The sequence below is a fragment of the Triticum aestivum genome, chromosome 4D, assembly GCF_018294505.1.
Source record: "Triticum aestivum cultivar Chinese Spring chromosome 4D, IWGSC CS RefSeq v2.1, whole genome shotgun sequence".
Classification (NCBI taxonomy): Eukaryota; Viridiplantae; Streptophyta; class Magnoliopsida; order Poales; family Poaceae; genus Triticum; species Triticum aestivum.
Genome location: NC_057805.1, coordinates 459,565,878 through 459,586,240, shown reverse-complemented (window position 1 = coordinate 459,586,240; position 20,363 = coordinate 459,565,878). Strand labels below are relative to the sequence as shown.

Genomic DNA, 20,363 nt, shown 5'->3' with positions numbered 1-20,363 from the left:
TTGATATCCACTAGCTATGTTGGTTCTATATATTTTGGCTTCTATGTATATTTTGTACTATAACACCCGTGCGGTCAGGAGCAGGTTTGTTGCTCCAGGTGAACCGGAGGCATTTTGTAATGGACCATGGCTGGTTCAGCCGGCAAGTGAGGTTTTCAGTCATGCCTCACATCATATACTAACTCGTATCATGTAACTCCATCCATACACGCACTGCTATACGATACGAGGTTTACTTTGACGGCAATCGTCACATGCCAGCTATGGAATAGCCAAATTAAAAACATGTGGATATAAGGCACGTACCTTCAATTGCCTTTGATCTTCAAGTTCGCACATGATCCACATTTATCTGTCATGCTCATGATGTTTCTGATAACGAGCTGATTATATTGTCTGTGTTCCTGAATAGAGTAACCAAAATAAGTCCCCGCCAAAGTGTTTTCTTATTGACTACATAAAGTACTAGACGGTGCCAGCATTTTCCGACAAACAGTATACGTTACCAACATTTTCTGATTTGAGGGGGGGGGGGTTAGGAAGAAAAATACTATAAAGCTACTCTAATGGAGTCACATCTTGTTCAAATATAATATAATTGAAAAAAAATGTATACATTAATATGAGTTAGTAAATTAAATATTTCATTTGTCTGGGATAGAGAAATAAGATTGTATTAAATCTAGAGATACGATTTTCCTAATAAAGAGATAATGCTTGTACATACAGACGACCACGGGGAGTAGGAAAAGGAAGTTTCTTTTATTTCCTTTTCTGTTGTATTCACAAAATAAGTGGGCTGAAATAATGGAATTGGGAATATATTATCTGATACTGGGATAAAGAATAGATACAATAATTTAATTCTTTAGTAAGTTCTGATTTTTTACATCTTTTCTAATTTATTAACAGGTGTGCATTTGATGGAAAAAGGAAATATAACTGCACCATCAACAATGGTATATATGGTAGAAAACAATGGTATATATGGTACAACTATATTCACCCATGATCTTCTACCCAGTTATTCTCCGCATGGCCTACCTATAGATGTTAACCTCCTCTGCCATCCCTCCTCCCCCTCCTTGCTCTTCCTTCGGCCATCACAACAGCATACCTGGAGGAAAATCACAACAGCATCAAGAAGGCGAGTTCCTCTAGGTACGAACAATTCTGGATCTTTATCTTCTCTAAAAGTGTAATAGTTGTTATATTAGGATCATGTTTGGTTGAGGTATACAATCAAAAGTATGTTTTATCTTGCATTTTCTGTATGTTCACCTACAAAATTATGCATGCAATTATGAACACATGATTTTCTAAAGCACATTTTATAGCAATAAAAGCATGCATGCAATTGTGAATATGTCAGAAAACAAACAAATAAACAAACACTTCTGAAAAACTTAATATCATGACAGTCATAATATTAAGTCCTTCTATGTAATAAAAACTGCATAAGGTGAAAATGCTTCGATGGAATACTCTAAAATTATTCAGAATGGGCCCCTCATCCAACTTCCACCACTAGATATAATTAATACATTAAATTTTTCCTTAATAGTAGTTTAAAAAAAAGCATACCATCAAATTTCTGGATCTTTCTCTTTTGTAAAATAATTAGATTAGGATCATGTTTGGTCAGGCATACCATCAAATTTCAAATGAAGAACACCAGTGGAGATAGTGCCAGCTTATAAAAAGCTCAGAGCCAATACAATTGATTGTAGATCTAATCAAGCAGTCCTATTAGGTGGGCTGCAACTGAATACAAACAGTTCTTTCAGATATTATAGGCTAACAGTCTATTCTGGGCATCGCAAGTGTGGCATACACCTAACTTTTTAAGTTATGACCATAGTTCACTGCCTAAATTTGCATAGCCAAGCAATATTTTTTAATGAAATCTCACAAATATATTTGAGCCAGAAGAACAAACTAATAACTTTTTAAGTGTTTCAACATGCCAGAAAACAAACAAATATAATCATCTTCTGAAGAAATGTCTGTGAACGGATGATTTCTTTATATGAAATCGGAGAGGCAAGCTCTATTTTTTCAACAAAAAATCTGAAGATATATATCGTCTAAGTCATAATATTATGTCATTTCATGTAATTAAAATTGCATGAGGACAGAATGCTTCGATGGAAAAGTCTAAAACTATTCACAATGGAAATGTAATACTCCAATACCAACTATGAGCAAATATATGAACGTGCTTATTTTGAGCAAGATAGAGCAAGTAATACGATGCACGTGCTTATTTTGAGCTGGCACTATTTGCAGATGCTACAAGCACTCCTAGGAAAGTGAAAACCGTGCACTGAGCTCACCGTTTGGCATGGCAATGGCTGTCAGTGGTGTAGGCCCCTTCTTTCCCTCAATTGGAGGAAATTTTTCTTGAAATGCTTTGCTTCTGCATCAGTCTGCACATTAAGAATCCAGTGAATTAGCGATTACGAAAGACGGGATAAATAACAATTAATCACTTGCTCTCTGCATAAGTTGTAAAAATAGGAAATAATTTTAGTAAGATTTTGAACTTATTCCCAAATTACAAATATATATAAAAAATGTACAGTGTCCCTAGCTTATTTATCTGTTCCATACAACATGTCAGAAAGTACAAAAGTATGCATGCAACTCTGAACACATGATTTACAGCAGCACATTTTATGGCAATAAAAGCAAGCATGCAATTCTGAACATGCCAGAAAATAAAAAAATAAACAAACACTTCTGAAAAAATATATCATGACAGTCATAATATTAAGTCCTTTCATGTAATAAAAACTGCATAATGAGAAAATGCTTCGATGGAATGGTCTCAAATTATTCACAATGGGCCCCTCATCCAACTTCCACCACAAGAAATAATTAACCCATTAAATTTGTCCTTAATAGTAGTTTACAAGTATGCTTGTTCTGCCTTATGTATGTGTGCAACACGTGAGATGCAAATAATTCCATCAAGTAATTATTTAGTCTAACCAGCATTGTGCTAAGCAATCGATCAATCAATTTATGCACTGGATCATATGCCAAGATATATACAAATATCCCTGGTAAACACTGGATCAACCCAATTTACTTTGTGTGAACTAATTATCCATAACTACCTTAATTGAAGTAGTAGTCACTTAGGTCAGAAACTAAAAACATGATCCAGTTCCCACAATAGTTCCATCTACAGATAAACAACCAAACATCCAGTGCCAACCACTGTGCTAAGAATATCAAACTGAGCACACCTCATAGCAGTTCATAACTGCAACCATTTAAACCGCATACAAAATTCAATAAACTTTACCATATCTATTGTAAACAATACAACAGTGCATCAACTCCATGTACTCCTAAAGTACCATCTCTTTGAAATTCAGTCCATGTACTAATTCAGAAAATTCCTAACTACTACTCCTGCTGCACGAATAATTGAGTGAGTAAAGAAAGCAGATAGACCTGCCACTGCTTGTTTCACATTGATGTTTTTCAGTTGATCGATGGATTTAGAGTTCTGTTGCCAGCACTCCTGTTTGTTGGCTTGCCTGAACAAATAAAACAAATTATGTATTTAAATAATAGGAGGGGAAATCAATCAAGCAAGCAGGGTAATAAAACAAATGATATATAGTGCTCGCTGCATGCCGTCACCTACTAACATGCACGGATGCATTAGAAACTGAACTTTGTGCACTGTCGGAAGGAATCACACTATCTATGCAATTGAGCAATCTGCCTCTTCAAGTTGAAACTGATTGTGAGGAGGCCATTTGTATGTTGACAAGTGAAAAGCAAGATAGATCAAGTTTTGTTTTCTTGGTCCAAGAGATTAAACAGAAGCTTTTAGAGAGGAAGTCATCTTACTCATGTATGACTGCAAAAAAAAACGTCGTTGGTGGGTTCATCTTACTCATGGTCCAAAATTGGTTTCAATCCAAACAAGTGCCACAACTCATGGGCGTGACCAATATATTGGTAAGGCTGGCTTTGGTCTATCCTATTATCATCGAGGTTTAGGTCTATCCTATTATCATCGAGGTTTACAAACTATCGGTTTTTAGATAGAACTACCCCTACTGCAAACAAAATTCAAAAATTAGCCGTGCATCTACTATAAAGAAGATCCAAAAGTTTGATATTCAGTGCAACATCTGGAAACAAAATTGCTCAAAGTTCTAGCAACTACTCCTACTGCAAAAACCCTAAAAAAGAGAGCTAAGGATGCAAACATGCTGCCACAGCTTAAGGATTCAGTTGCTTACCATCAGATAAGTGGGATCCGTGCAAGCTAGCGGTTGCTGAGAGGGAGTTGATGCCGAGGTCACCGGCGCGGGGCGTTCCTGTATCTTGGCCTGGTGCAGCATCATGCGGCGGGCACGGAGCGATGTCCTGTGGCCGTCTGGCTGGAGCGGTGGGGATGTGGACGGGTGGTCAGACGCGCCGTTGGTTGGGGTGGCTGTGTCCCCGCGTCGCGTCGGTCAGCGCACGCAGTGCCGAGTGCTTGTACATGTCATTCCTCCTTGCCGAGCGCGGCGGCGTCGGGAAGAAGTCGTCGTCCTCGCCGTGCATGTGAGGTTTGGTCACGGCGCCGCGGCGCAGAAAGAACAGGAAGGAGTTCAGTGACGCAAAGATTCAAAGAAGACGAGGAGTGGGCGGATCTGAGCAGCCCGCGTTGAATGGATTTGTGAGGCATGGGGAGTGGCGTACCGGAGCTGTGGCGTTGCAGATCGGGACGCGTCACTGCAGATCCACCTGCGACATTGCCGGAGAGGAGCGCCGCCACGGATCCGACCGGAACGGGACCGGATCGATCACCCGCATGTGCTCCAGGATCGGTCGCGCAGCACACAGCAGGCAGCCCCAAGGTCAGTGGATGCAGGAGACCGATGCGGTGGCAGGCGGGCATAAGAGTGAGGCTGCCTGCTCGTCGACGCGGGCGGCGATGCGGCGGGGGGAGGGGAAAGGGCGAGAGGGTTTGAGTGAGTGAGATGAGAGGAGAGGAGAGAGCGAGTGAGATGAGAGGATAAGGTAGGTAGAATGCGGCGGGGAGAGGGGAAAGGGCGAGGCCGCGTCGCTTCAGCGCTCCTGCCGCCCGAGAGGCCTGCGTGCCAGGTGGGCCGTCGTGGCGGGCCGCGCAACAGCCCCGTTTGGGCCGGCCCAGACATGTTTCGCTGCTGCCTCGCTGTTTCATTAGTTTTCTGTTTCTTTTCCTTTTTCTCTTTCTTTTCTTTTTTTTGTTTTTGTTTACATTTCTTTTCCTATAATTTTTTATTCTTTATTTATATTATTTCGTTTTTATTATAGTACAAAGTTCAATGCATGTTACAAAAGTGTTGAACGGTATATTAAGGAAATGTTCATGGCTTTTTACAAAAGTTCATCATCCATTACAAAACTGTGTTTTTTAAATTTGTTAAGTGTATATTACACAAATTTGAAATCTGTATTAAAAAATTGCTCAAGTTATATTACATAACTTATATCACTATGTATTTTTTGAGTTTTTTCAAAATAAGTTCGATCCTTGATAGGTCGCTCCGCAAGACTATCACTAGGTTTCTTTAAGACATGTTGTTAGTTTTTGGCCATTTTTCTACACTGCTGGAGTTCGTTACATCCAAATGGGCCGGCCCAGTCGCCCCCTGCCTTCAGCGAAGGCTCCCGTGTTTTGCTTAGCGCATGTTAACCTGGCCGGGCTGCGGTTATGCTTATTACATATACTAAGGATATCACAAAAAATAAAAATAAAAACACATATACTTGGTTAATGTTGGTTAGTTAGCATGTTTATTTTTGTTTGTCAAATTTCAATAGCATATATAATTAATTTAAAATCATTTAAGCAATTTCAGATGACTACTTACTTATATATGAACATTATAGTTTGTTGTTTACCCGAATTGTTGTATTAGTAAAATGATTTAAGCTGCATATTTTTCTAATATAATCAAAAGCATTTTTTATCACAGATAAAATAGTTGTGTTAGTTTCACATTATATGATGCAGCAAAAAATACTATTTATATTTCAGCATATATATAAAGTGATGGGTTCCGACATACGCACTGATGCAACGATGACAGACCGCACTGAAACACCACGAGAAGAGGTGCATATAGCTAACCTTACTCTGTATGTATATTATATATGATAATATGAAAGGTCTATTTATATTTTTGTTTTTTCAGAATATACGAGACATGGATATGGACTTTGGAGATGCACAGAAAGAATCCATTGAGGGTTCAGATGCAATGTCGCTGGAAGGGGCCGGAAATTCACAACATAATAACGTCGAAGAGGTTATATCTCATAACAAACCAAAAAAGGATGCTAATTTACATGTTATTCCACAAGGTAATTTTTAATATTATTATCAATATTATTTTTGTGATATTGCCTTTTGTATTTAACTTATTTTCCTCATTTTGTTTACTAAGTTGGTTCACTTTTTTATGAATTTGACAGACTATGTTTGTACCCCTAGAGATATTACAGTCATCGAATCAATCAAGTCTGCCCCCAAGAATACCCAGTTCGTGGACATTGGAGATGCCTTGTTAGCAACCGACGATTTGAGATGCCTTATAAAAAATGATATGTTCTTACATGACGGTGTAAGACCAATTGCACAAACTTTGTAATTAATAATATAAACAATATATAATATCATAAAATATAAATATAATCTAAATGTTGTTTACAGGTGATAAATGCTTACATATATTGCATGCTTGCTCACAAGCATCTACAAGATAGGGCGAGTGAAAGGGTACACATTATTAGCACGTTTGTATTTGGCCAGATAAAAGAAGACGGGGAAAGAGACATAGACCCATCAAAATATCACCGCATCGTGCATCATGTCAATACTTATCTACAGCAAGATATGGTTAGTTTTTTTGTCTCGTTATCCATGCATATAATTATGGATTGTTTTTATTTAATTCATAATTATAAAGATTTATTAATATTTATATCTAATTGCGATCGTGACTTGTATGATATTTACACCAGTTATTCATTCCGATTAACATGCCGGGCTACCATTGGTATCTAGCAGTCGCCAATGCCAAAAAACGTGAGATTCAAGTATTGGACTCACTTGGTTCTCGTGTCAAACGCAATGACCTTGCTACTACGGTAACTATATTTTTTTACTCATCTTAACATATGTTTTGTTTGCCTTGTTCCCTAATATTTCTCATATATAAAATAGTTACTAGGACTCGAGAAGCGTATAAAACTTGTAGAGCACAGTCTGGAGTTTATCAGAGGTCATAAGTGGCCCGATCTGAATGTTACAAAATGGACGATTGTAGAGCAATTTCATGAGGCAATGCAAACCGATGGGTAAGCACTTGTTACAATGGTTTGTTTATTTGATTTATCTGTGTGGTATTGTAAAGGATTATTTTATAATATTATAGCGTATCATGTGGACTGTTTATGCTAAATTATATGGAATACTGGACATCACATGGACTGTCAGACACGTTCACCCAGGTATTCCATTTTTATACATTATCTCGTTAATTTATCTCAAAATATTATATAAATTGATTATATATATATTTTGTAGGAGGATATGAAACATTTTCGAAAAAAATTAGCTGTCATTTTGCTCGATTCAGAGCTGAATAAGCTAAAAGGAGATCCCATATACCATCAACCTGACGATGAAGAAACTTTAGCTAATTCTGATATCGAGATCCTGGAGAATCCATCTGACGTAGTCAAAGACAAACGTCCTGCCCCAATCACTACAATACCCACGGACCAACGTGAATTACTTGCCGGCCTCTGCAACTACATCATGTCTATCGATGATGCCGGGTGTTTGGAGTAAGTATCATGTATCAATATTTAATGTGCGGATTTATAATAGTATTCTTCTTATCATCCAATTTATAGGAAGGTATGGGTCCGGAGCTCGACACCCGATCCAATGGGCTTAAGTCTTAAGAAACTTCAGTGCATACTTAATATGGAGCAGACCATGGACAATGACTGCTTCAACACAGCCGTGCGTATGCTGGCATGTGACGAGGGAGTATTGTTCACAGACCCTCCTGTGCACTACATGGATCTACGATTTTGTGTAAATCATCTTAACTCTTAATTCTATGTGTCATTACTATCAACATGTTGAAAAAATATTTGTTTTTTTACTTAGTTCATGATGCTAGAGTCAACACGAGGTCAGAAGTTTTGCGAGAAGGAAACTATCCAGAGGTTGGCAACATTATTTGATAGCTGGCCTGAGATGGACAACGACATCTCATCGTGCAACAAGGTAAGTAAAGTATTTTGTCCATTGTTATCATGGTTTATTGTTGTTTCTAATACCTCCACTTGTAGATTTATCTTCCCTATGCATCCATCGGCCGATACATCTTGTACGTCATTGACAAAGAGGCACGTCGTCTATATATTATGGATCCTATTCAAACATCACAATCGTTAGAGGAGAAAAAATTGAGGCATGCACTGAAATTAAAAAGTTTTGCAAGGGATTTCAAAGAAGCACTCGAAATAAAGCTGCCTGGTTGGAATTATGATATATCTAAATGGCAACGTTTATTTCCGTCCGGTGTTCCAACGAGTATAGATGGGTAATGAATTCATAACAAAAACATTTACTTTTGTTATTACTATATTCTTTACATTGTTAATTTAAAGTTTTACAGGAATTTGTCTGGCTATTTTGTTTTTCATTTTATGCTCTGGTGGAACGGTGAAGATTTGGTCAAGCCGATTTGCGCGGTGAGTATTGTCCGTTACATGTTTTAAGACCTTCAGCGTGAAATTTTCATACTAACTACATGTATGCATTTATGCAGGATGGGTATGAATTGAGGAATCAGTTTTTGTTATACTTGCTAAAACATCGTGGGAATGAAGCTAAAGGAAACTTACCGGATATTGTGAAAGAATTTCTTAAGCGCATCATCTAGATATGAATAGTTTTGTAATAGATGTTTAGTTGGAACATCGCTCAGTTTTTGTATGGACATGTCGTTAATTTTTCTTATATTATCAATTTACATTGCAAAAATGAACTTCAGTTATTAAATAATTATGTTTCTGTTATATTGTTTGTACGTGTGGAATTTAACATGTAACTCCTGCAAACTTTTTCAAGAGTCCATGGCAACGCACGGGCATTCTACTAGTAGAGATTAGGAGTAGAGATTGGCAGACCAGAAAGCCTACTAAGTCCTAGTTCTTACGTACGGAGTACTATGTAATATTTGTACCATGATCAATGATTGTGGTTTGTGTTTAACGATTATAAGTGTGTGAATGTAGCATGGATTTAGCCTTTTCTTCTTGAATATAGGTCTCAGGAAATTTAAATCTTCAAGTTGAGCATTTCACCTTTTTACCAAGCATAGCTGACAGCATACGAGAAGCATCCTTAGTCATCAGTCATGCAGGTGATCATCAAATCTGAATAATAGATTTATTTTCTTGAGAGAACTATAATGGAACAATACTTGAAGCAGAATTTTTTATGGTGAATCCTTTGGCCTATGTATATTGGTTGTTGTAACCATATTGCCCTAACCAAACCTCTTCCTCACTGATATTGTCATAATACTTAAACCTGTAGAAATTTATGTTACAGATTTTGATTCTCCTGTCCTTGTTTATGGATTTGTAGTTTCAACTTCAAATAACTTTTTTGGCAAGAAGGAAACAATTACTACAGACTTTAGCATTTCGAAATATGTCCATTACTAGGTGGTCAGTTCCTGTGAATTTCGTAGAAGGTGGACAAAGGTACCTGCTGAATTGGCTTTAGTGATTACTAATCATGAAATCAGGACTTGTAGTTGCACCTTTATGTAGCCCGTTGGACTTTTTTGTTGGAGAACTTGCTATATTTTAGAGTAATAGGGTTATGAAAAATAATATTGCTGTCGGTGTTACATTTGGCGACATCAATGGTTGGAAAAGGCATTCCAAGCTATTGTTTGTTTAATAACTTATTATTGCTGACAGGTTCTGGCAGCATATTTGAGACGCTGCGACTGGGCAAGCCTCTTATCGTCGTTGTGAATGAAGATCTGATGGACAATCACCAAAGCGAGCTAGCAGAGGAACTGGCCGAGCAGAATCACCTTTTGTGTGCCCATCCACAGACGCTGCGAGAGACCGTCGAGGCGATGGATCTGCATGCGCTCCAGCCTTACATTCCAGGAGAGGCGAGGCCAGTTGTGGCACTGATCAACGAATTTCTTGGTTTTCCTGTCGATTGATAGTGAGGCCAGTTGTGGCACTGATCAACGAATTTCCTGGTTTTCCCGTCGATTGATAGTACGTGTTTTCTCTTCATGTAGATGTAGTTTAACAAAATACTGAAATGAAGTTAATACAGATTAAAAGTGCAGAGTTTAGATGCTTCAGCCTGTTTGGAACTGAAGACACTTATTGATGAAAAAGCTTGCTAGGCTTTTATTGATTAGCTAAAATGTTCGCAGGAGTTACAACTGGGTCATGAGGAGTACCCAGCCATAGATGCCTGTCCAACAGAAGAGAAACACCATACCTAGCTAGCCTGTGAGCTTCATGGTTAGCAGCTCGAGGTTCGAAAGAAAAATTACAAGAAGCAAAAGCTAGAGAAGTATCTTTTTGAAAAGGAGAAAGAGAAGTATCTAAAATCTCTTTAATGATTGTGCCGTAATCCCCTCCAGCTCTTTGATGTATATTGATGTACCACCTGTTTGCAATCCGAAGCAACTTGAAGGTGTACCATTCCAAGATCTTATGCCAAAGAAAGACCCTGTCAGGCTCTGAACCTGCATCTTCAGTTAACACAGCTGCATATTCAGTTAAGTGTAGCAACGCAGGCAAAGTACCGCTTCAGTCCAATCGGACGGTTCACAGTGGCTCCGACGTTACGACTCGTTACCACCGTTGGATGCATTTACCTCATTACTGTATTTCCTCTTTTACCTTTCACTGCTAGTGACAGAGCTCAGCCTATGTAACAGCCGGGTTGTGGCTGACGACTCACCATTGAGAATTCCCCAATTGCCAAGTATGGGCTAGAACCCTACACACTACAGACTATGTTATTGCTATAATACATCTCAGATCCCGAACGATTGCTTGATTTACTCCATATACTTGTCCATATAGAGTGGTAGATGAATCGGGTCTGACAGACCCTCCCTGCATGCAATAGCCTCAAGCGTGGAAGGATCAATCAAGCCCTGGATAACCAACATGGAAGAGCCCATTGTTGTAGTTTGTCGGTCGCGATTTTGATCTCTTCAGGGCGTTTTTCTTTTTCCTTGCTTAGACATAGGTTTGGTCTTATATGACTTTGCTATTTGTCGGTGGTTTTTGTGCCTGTGCATTGATGTTGGCTGTGTGCATCCTATTCCTAGCTATGCAGAGGCTGGGTGTGTGCTCATTGTGTTTGTATCCTCTTGATGCTTCATTTTGAGTAATAAAATCCACCCTTTGTCGGAAAAAAACAACAACATGGAAGAGCCCATATAAAGTGCCATCTCGGTCCCGACACACAACAACAGTTTGTACCCACATTATTATTTTTGCAGGAAACTATCGATCTATTCATCTTCAATCATGGCAGTACAATGAACATCTGAAATAATAAAAACCACATCCAGATTCATAGACCACCTAGCAACGACTACAAGCACTAAAGCGAGCCGAAGGCGCTCCACCGTCATCGCTCCTCCTCACCGGAGCCCGGCACAACTTATTATAGTAGACAGTCGGGAAGTCGTCATGCTAAGGTCTCATAAGACCAACACCCCAGAACAGCAACGACAGCCGATGAAGAGAAGTTTAGATTGAAAGGATCCAACCTGAAGACACATAAACAAAGACGAACAAAGACCGGATCCGAGCGGATCCACCAAAGACAACCACCGAGCAAATCTCGCGAGATCCGCTGGAGACACACCTCCACACGCCCTCCGATGATACTAGACACACCATTGGGACGGGGCTAGGCAGGGAAAAACTTATTCCATCTTCAAGAATCCGCCGCTGTCTCATCTTCTTGAGCAGGACACAAAGCCTAACAAAACTTGAAGAAGCACCTGAAAACGAAGCCCTCCCGCCGGCAAGGGTCGAGATCCACCGCGCACCCATGACCCTAAAGCCACAGGAGATGTCGGAGATCGGCGGCGCCGCCAACGAGAGGCAGAGACCCTAGCCACCTTTTCATTGTACCCACATTATATTCAGTGGAAATCCCAGCGTCAACATTGATCTTAATGAAACCCTTTGCCGACGGGATCCAGTTGAAGTTCTGGTGAGCTTGTCCAGCAGCTGTCCGCAAGGGATGTTCTGGTCGCACATTTAGTTGGTTCAATTCATCTATGAAGTTGATTGCCTAAAAAAAAAATCTATGAAGTTGATAACAAAATTGTGTGTTGCATATGGACTTTGATTGATCCCTTCGTGAATCAACTTTCTTCTAGCATACCAGATAGACCACAGAGTTACTGTTATTCTTTGTTGTTGCTTTTTTGTTATAACTCACTGTCCACTAGCAATGTGAGATTAATTTTTCACCGCTTGTCATGTATGAATAGGCCCAGTATGCCTATTTGATTTATCCCGAATCATTGTAAAAGTGTAAAGGATTTGGCCCAATAATACAAATAAGGAGAGAGCCACGAAATTATAATGGTTAATTTACAATTGTGAGGGTTTTGTAAAATCTCTACCTAACAATAAAGGGGTTATTGCTTCTAGCGGTACGTCATGGAAATTGCCCTTAAAGTTGTCAATAATTACCCCCATGCCATCGGTAAGTGAAGAAAGACGATTCGCTTTTATTCCAAAATCGCCGCAAGGTTCTGTTCTTATACATTGATACACTCCTATAACACGAGCACACATGCAGCGCGATGGCTAAGGCCGCAGTCGTCCAAATGGGAGACCAAGGCCCGATCCCTTGTTTTGCCCCATTTTCTCCCACCTTTTCCTCTCTTAAGCGCGCCACCTCCTCTGGCCCGCGGAAATAGGCCGGCCCATGCGTCGGTCGTGGTGCCCCTGTTTTCTATTTAGTTTTTTTTTGCTTTTTTTACTTTCTCATATTTATTTTTGTTTTTCCTTCTCTAAATTGATTCGGGATTTCCAAAAGAACCAAATTTCAAAAATTTGTGAGTTTTTCAAAAAATATTGATAAATCATAAACTGTTTATGAATTCAAAAAACATTCGGAGGATCATAAAATGTTCATGATTTAAAAAAATGTTCACATATTATAAAAAAATTCATGATTTCAATAATTTTTCATGAAATAAAGATTGTTCATGATTTTCTTAAAAACCCAATATTCAAAACATATTCGGGAATTTGGAAAAAAAATGTCCATATTTTTTAGAAAATGTTCACAAAATTAAATAAAACAAATACATAAATAATGAACAAAACAAACCGTCGCTTACGTAGAGGTTTTCTTAGGGGATCTGTAGAGGTCGTTATGATTTTATTTAGTCCCTTGCATCGGATAAAAAAATGGTTTCCATATTTGTACAACGCAGAGCCCTAAAAAAATTGACACAACTTACTATGGGTTAGTTTTTGTAAGCAATATGAAAATGACTAATTGTCTATTTTGCCTCAATACGTAGCTATGTTAATTCTGGTATCACAGTACTGGTTATGATAAACACCGCTACGCTAGGTCAAGGCGAGACACATCATTTATCAGTCTAGCTCAGGCGGAGCTCATCAATGCAGTTTGCTCAACCCAAAAATGTTTCGTTGTGGCGCCTTAGGAAATCAAGTCATGATGAGACCATCACATTTTTTGTTTTTGAAATGACTTTTTAAAAGTCCCTTATCTTATCATGACATCATTCAGACATAGTTTATAAAATGACATTTTAGAAGTCCTTATCTCATCCTTGCATTTGATTCAGACTTTTTTTTATATCTACAACACCTGCATAATCTAGTTTTTCTCTCATTACAACACACATGCATATTTGCTAGTATTGCCTATGTGGCGTCAGCCATCGCCCCATACAGACATACCAAACCTTACCTAGGATGTACATTCTCTTTTCATATTTATGTGACCTAGCTCACACACACGATGTAGGTTTACGATCTTCAATGCATTCTACTCTTACTCATACAGAGAACAAGTGGGCATCCATGGCGAAGTGCACATGCGCAATACATATAGACCAGTTAGTTAACCTCCTAGTACCCCGCAGCTTACCGACCGCCATGCAGCGAGCCGACCGACATGGTGCCACAGGAGGAGGACCAGGTCATGGACGAGAGCACGGACCCAGGGAACACGGACGAGTCGGGATCCGAGAACATGAGCACCGCGTCCTCCGGCAGCGTCTCCTCGCCGTTGAGGAACTGGCAGGCCTGCCTCATGCTGGGCCTCGCCTCAGGCCGGCCTTGGCTGCACACCATGCCCAGCCACAGCACCAGCCTCGCCTCCGCGGCGTCGTAGCACCCGTCCAGCCTCGGATCCACGGCCCGCAGCAGGTCGCCGTCCAGCCCGCAGTCCCGGACCCACCGCACCAGGATCACGTCCGCCGCCTCGCCGGGCTCGACGGGCCGGCGGCCGCACGCGACCTCGAGCAGCAGCGCGCCGAAGGAGAAGACGTCGGTGGCCGTGGTGGCGCGGCTGGTCACGGTGAGCTCCGGGGCCATGTACCCCAGGGTGCCGGCCACGCGCGTGGTGCCCGGGGCCGCGCCGTGCTCGTAGAGGCGTGCCAGGCCGAAGTCGCCGAGCCGTGCGCCCATGTCGGCGCCGAGCAGCACGTTGTTGGCCTTCACGTCGCGGTGCACCACCACGTGCTCCCACTCCTCGTGCAGGTACAGCAGGCCGCGCGCCACGCCCCGGATGACGCTGAGCCGCTGCGCCCACGTGAGCACCTTGTTGCCCCCGCCGAACAGGTGCGCGTCGAGGCTGCCGTTGGGCATGAACTCGTAGACGAGGAGCAGGTCATTGCCGTGCTTGCACCACCCGCGCAGCTCCACCAGGTTACGGTGGCGCATCCGCCCCAGGCTCGAGATCTCCGCCACGAACTCCCTCATCCCTTGCTTGGTGCCGCTGGAGATCCGCTTGATGGCCACCTCCTCGCCGGACCGACGGCGTCCGAGCACGCCTTTGTACACGTGGCCGAAACCGCCCGAGCCGAGAAGCCCGCTCTCCCTGAACCCCTTGGTCGCCTTGTAGAGCTCGATGTATGGAATCCTCTGGGGGTGTTCGAGCTCCCACTCCTCCAGCTTGTCGGCGAGCGCCGCCCTACGCCGGAGCCACAGCACAGTAACCATCGCTGCCGCAACCAAGGTGAGTGTTCCCGCACAAGCCACGGCGGCAAATTTGATGATGAGGACCTTGGGAGCCGGCGTTCTCTGCCTCGGGACCTTCGGCAGCCGCCGGAGATCAATGGGCTGGGCGGGCCCATTGGCCCGGAAACTCCATGCCAGGATGTAGTGCGAGCTCGCGAGCTTCCCGGTGGCCGAAGAGAAGCCGACGTACATGTTCTCCTTGAAGACGGACCGGAGATCAAGCTTTGTCGATATGAGCGGCCGCTGCGGCCGGTCAGCCACGGACACCGGGGCGACGGTCACGTTGAGCAAGCTGGTACCGCCGTCGTAGTCTATCCACGCCTGGATCTGCTGCGCGCTCTCCAGCTTCACGGGCACCTTCCTGTTCTCGGCGGTGTAGTACGCGGCCTGCTCGGACACGTTGGACACGAGGCTGTTGACGTCGACGCCGACGTGGTTGCCGTTGGTCTCCTTCATCTCCAGGTCGGTCACCGTGTCGAACTCAACGGCGAAGACGTGGTTGGAGGCCTTGCCGTTGGTGGTCGGCCCGAGGACGCCGAGGTAGATCTCGGGCGACGCGCCGGGGAGCGCCCTGGACGGGGCCACCACGAAGGCCAGCCCATGGCCGCCACCTGTCCCGACTGTCACGATGTCGAAGACGAAGGCCGTGCTGAAGGAGGAGACCGCGAGTCCGCCACCGCTCTGGCTGTCGTCGAGCGTGCCAAGGGCCACGGGGGAGCCGTAGAAGGCGTGGCCGACGAGGCGCTCGCTGCCGTTGGTGAGCTGGAGCGCGCCGCCGCGCAGCACCGACGCCGACCCGTCCAGGCTCAGGTTGGGCGCGTGCTGGAAGCCCTGGTAGATGAAGTCGACGTCGGAGTTGCAGCAGACGGCGACGAGGAGCAGGACAAAGGAGAGGCACAGAGCAGCACCGGATGCCGCCATTCTCTTTTCTCACTGGAACTTGTGGTGTGGTGTGGTTTGGTTAAGTTCTGCTACGTATATGTTATGTATAGAGAATCCACGTCTTATGTATATGCAGAATGTGTTGGGTTTCATCGTCGATTGGTTGGTCGCCATCGCTGCTTTTTGAATTGGTAAAAGCACGAACCTCAGGGCTTGACTTTTGAGCATCGACTTGCGCTTTAGGGCTAGTGTGAGTGACAAGAGAAGAGGAAGAAAGGTCATGGTTGCTTACGCGCAATGCTTGATAGACAAAGAACGGGAAAGAAGGTCATAACCTACCTGCAATTGGCTGGCTGGTTGATTAATTATGCACAATGCTTGATAGACTGATCACAACATCACTGCCCTGTGCTGTGCGTGTGCCATTCCAAGTCGGAAACGCGAAGTCCGTCAATGATTTTGACACGAGTGAATGAAAATGAAGAGCGCGAATGATGAAACTGAGCAAAAGATTCCAACCCATCCCACTAACAGTAGCAGTTAGCAACAGATTCCGTCCAAGTCGTCGTCGGTCAATTAATTGGTACACTACAGCATTGTTGAACTGTGCTGTAAGACACGACCGACGACGCCAGTCAGGAGTTGGGACTCGCAAGTCGCGATCGACCTATGTCCTCCTGCTCCAAAACGAAAGAAACTTCTACTTACTGTACATTTGATACTACATCCGTCCTCATTTATTAGTTTCCCACGTATTTAGGGCCATATTTTGATCATAATTTTAACTAATAAAATATAAATTATACATAGCGAAAATAATATCATATGAAAGTATATTCAAATACGAATCTAATGATATAATTTTTGATGACGCGCATCAACATTTTATTAGTTAAATGTATGATCAAAATAGCACAAAAAACAAAGGGGACCAATAAATCAGGACGAAGACAGTAGGTATTGTTGGGTGCAGAAATCTCCATTGGTGCTGCGAATGAAGGTCCTAGAATACGTTATTGCCTAAGCGCTTTGGTCAAGGGTGACTGATTATCTGCTCGGCACAGGTCGCCGTTCCCACCGCACGCCCGCAATGCGAGTATTGTGGGACAACTGTCATACTGATGTTCAAATTTCTAGTATCATGGGATGCTAGAGATCGACTCCATCTTTCAACTGAGATGCAAACCGCCATTTATTGAGATTACTCGAGAGGTTGGGAAACTAATCGACAAGTTTTGAATCAATCCAAGTCTACGAGAAATCGTCCCCATGCACTCATTTTCAATTTTGTTGCTAGTGATCGATAATTAGCATACTTCTACAAGGAAAGTTTCTGTAAAAAAAAAATTAGAAACCTCACCAAGCAACATATTTTGCTAATATAACTGAAAGCTCACTAGGAAAAAAAAATCATAGAAGGCTCAACCCCTTTTAGATTTCAAACGCAGAACTACGCTAGCAAAGCGCTACTCGAAAGATATAACCACGTGTGTGACTATATATTTGAACTTTATAAACCCTTGCAGATGAGGTCCTTGTCCAAAGCTGTAAGTAGACCATCCAGATGTTCTGCATGATTCATCCTTATGCTAACGAAATTAGAGTAGCATGTATACACCGTGCGGCCATCCTTGTTGCTCGAGCCTCCTACACAGAGAACCGTCCCAATATTCCCCACATCGACTGGCTGCCACAAACCTGTATCAATATGCAAAATATGTTCAGTTAAGCTTTATTTTGCAATGTGACCAAATGAATTGACTCATAAATCTCAATGGCGTCAAAAGAACGGCATCCATGTGCAAAAGTTAACTTCGCAAACGCTGGACCTTATGAGCCATACGTTATAAACATTGAACAGTAAATATAACGACACAAACAAAATCTTAATAGACGTGTAACGGTAAGACCGACAAGGCAGGGCATACCACAACAGGCATTTGCCCATGCAAATAGGATCATGATAAGCACTTCAAGTACCTAATGTGTTTGCAACTAACCCAGTTCTACTTCCTCACATGTCACAGTGCTATAAAGATCCACCATAAAAGCCATGCCCCTTGAAAGGATCGATATAGTTGACTAGATGGGGGGAGGGGGGTGAATAGGCAACTAACAATTTTTAGCTTTTCTTTACCAATTTAAACTTTGCATCAAAGGAGGTTGTCTAGATATGCAACTAGGTGGGCAACCTATATGATGCAACAACAACTAGCACACACGCAAGGAAGGGATACAACACAATATAAGTGCGCACAAGTAAAGGTAAGAGATAACCAAGAGTGGAGCCGGTGGGGACGAGGTGTGTTACCGAAGTTCCTTCCTTTTGAGGGGAAGTACGTCTCCGTTAGAGCGGTGTGGAGGCACAATGCTCCCCAAGAAGCCACTAGGGCCACTGTATTCTCCTCACGCCCTCACACAATGCGAGATGCCGTGATTCCACTATTGGTGCCCTTAAAGGCGGCGACCGAACCTTTACAAACAAGGTTGGGGCAATCTCCACAACTTAATTGGAGGCTCCCAACGACACCACGAAGCTTCACCACAATGGACTATGGCTCCGCGGTGACCTCAACCGTCTAGAGTGCTCAAACACCCAAGAGTAACAAGATCCGCTAGGGATTAGTGGGGGGAATCAAATTTCTCTTGGTGGAAGTGTAGATCGGGGCCTTCTTAACCAATCCCGAGCAAATCAACAAGTTTGATTGGCTAGGGAGAGAGATCGGGCGAAAATGGAGCTTGGAGCAACAATGGAGTTTTTAGGGAAGAGGTAGGTCAACTTTGGGGAAGAAGACCCCCTTTTATAGTGGGGGAAGAAATCCAGCCGTTACCCCCACTTCAGCCCCGCAGAGAGCGGTACTACCGCTAGGCCAGCGGTACTACCGCTCGGCCAGCGGTACTACCGCTCCCCCACGCGGTACTGCCGCTGGGTCCAGAGCAGTACTACCACGGTGGTCAGGGCGGTACTACCGCATATGAGCGGTACTACGGCCCCCACTGCCGCGGCTAGTACCCAAAACCCGACACGAAAAAAGACCCCTCGAATCGAGGCGGTACTAGCACGAGACCGCAGCGGTACTACGGCTGGGGGCTACCAGCGGTACTACTGCTCTGGAGCGGTACTACCGCTCCAGAGCGGTACTATCGCTTGTAGTACCCAAGCGGTACTACCGCTCCGGCCCGCGGTACTACTGCTGGGACCAGAGAGGTCACACTGAGAAGGGGAACGAGCCTATCATTGAAACGGAAAGGCTCAGAGGGGGGGGGGCAAAGGAAGTGTATGTGATGATTCCGCCCTAGCCTTTCCAAAGCGGACCCCCTCTTGATAGTACGATGATCCTTATGAAACTAGTCCACCAAACTAATTCGAAAGGACTACACCGTCTTCGCTTCAAGCTCCGAGGGGAGGGAATCGTCTCGTGCCAAAAGGATGAATCTCTGAAAACACTCAGTGCACACGATTAGTCCGCAAAAGCATTGTCATCAATCACCAAAACATCTAAGGGATACAAATGCCCTTACAATCTCCCCCTTTTTGGTGGATTGATGACAATACGGGATTTGCACAAACGGGAACAGACAAAAGACATAAGCAGACCCCAAATCTCTAAAATATAGACGGGCTCCCCCTAGATGTGTGCCATCAAGACAAGTGCTTTGGACTGCACGGCACACATACTAGGATCAACACTCCCCCTGTATTTTAGAGACCAACAACCTAAGCGTGATACATGAGAGCAGGAGATATGACATAGTAAGCATGCTACTCATGAGATACTAAATGACAAGAGACATAGATAAAGATATGATAAGGATAAGGTAGCATATGTCTCACACCATATGACTGGAACTTAGGTCTCACGGAACACAAAACCAAACAAAGCACAAGGTAGCAAACACAACGAAAGCACAAAGACAAAGACACACTCGCAACACAACGACGCAAATCCCTAAACTCTCTCCCCCTTTGGCATCGAGACACCAAAAGGGGCAAAGAGCGCTCCTACGGCTCCAGGTGAGAGCATGTTGAGGATCTCGAACATCCATACTCCGCGTGATCGTCTGCACCGCCGTCCTCAGTCGGAAACTGCTCGGCATCTGAATCGGTCCACGGACAGTGCTGCTGGATCCACTCCTCCTCCTCAGTGATGTGACCC

The 20,363-nt window shown here is 43.2% G+C and overlaps 2 protein-coding genes across 2 annotated transcripts in view; one reads left to right on the top strand and one right to left on the bottom strand.

The window, feature by feature from the left end:
• Positions 1–10,271, top strand: part of LOC123098601 (UDP-N-acetylglucosamine transferase subunit ALG13 homolog) — a 34,217-nt gene extending 23,946 nt beyond the window's left edge. Inside the window, exons 3-4 of the mRNA XM_044520638.1 lie at positions 9,350–9,446; positions 10,015–10,271. Coding sequence (XP_044376573.1) covers positions 9,350–9,446; positions 10,015–10,271 — 354 coding nt within the window. The remainder of the gene's footprint in view (positions 1–9,349; positions 9,447–10,014) is intronic.
• A 3,633-nt stretch (positions 10,272–13,904) lies between these two features.
• Positions 13,905–16,331, bottom strand: LOC123100312 (L-type lectin-domain containing receptor kinase IV.1-like). The gene has a single exon (XM_044522254.1). It carries the CDS (start codon positions 16,243–16,245, stop codon positions 14,227–14,229), a length of 2,019 nt encoding a protein of 672 aa, XP_044378189.1. The 5' UTR covers positions 16,246–16,331; the 3' UTR covers positions 13,905–14,226.
• Positions 16,332–20,363: the final 4,032 nt, after the last annotated feature.

Bases quoted from the DNA above. Each gene is read 5' to 3' on its own strand.
- LOC123100312 (XM_044522254.1), bottom strand. From the start codon at position 16,245: ATGGCGGCATCCGGTGCTGCTCTGTGCCTCTCCTTTGTCCTGCTCCTC.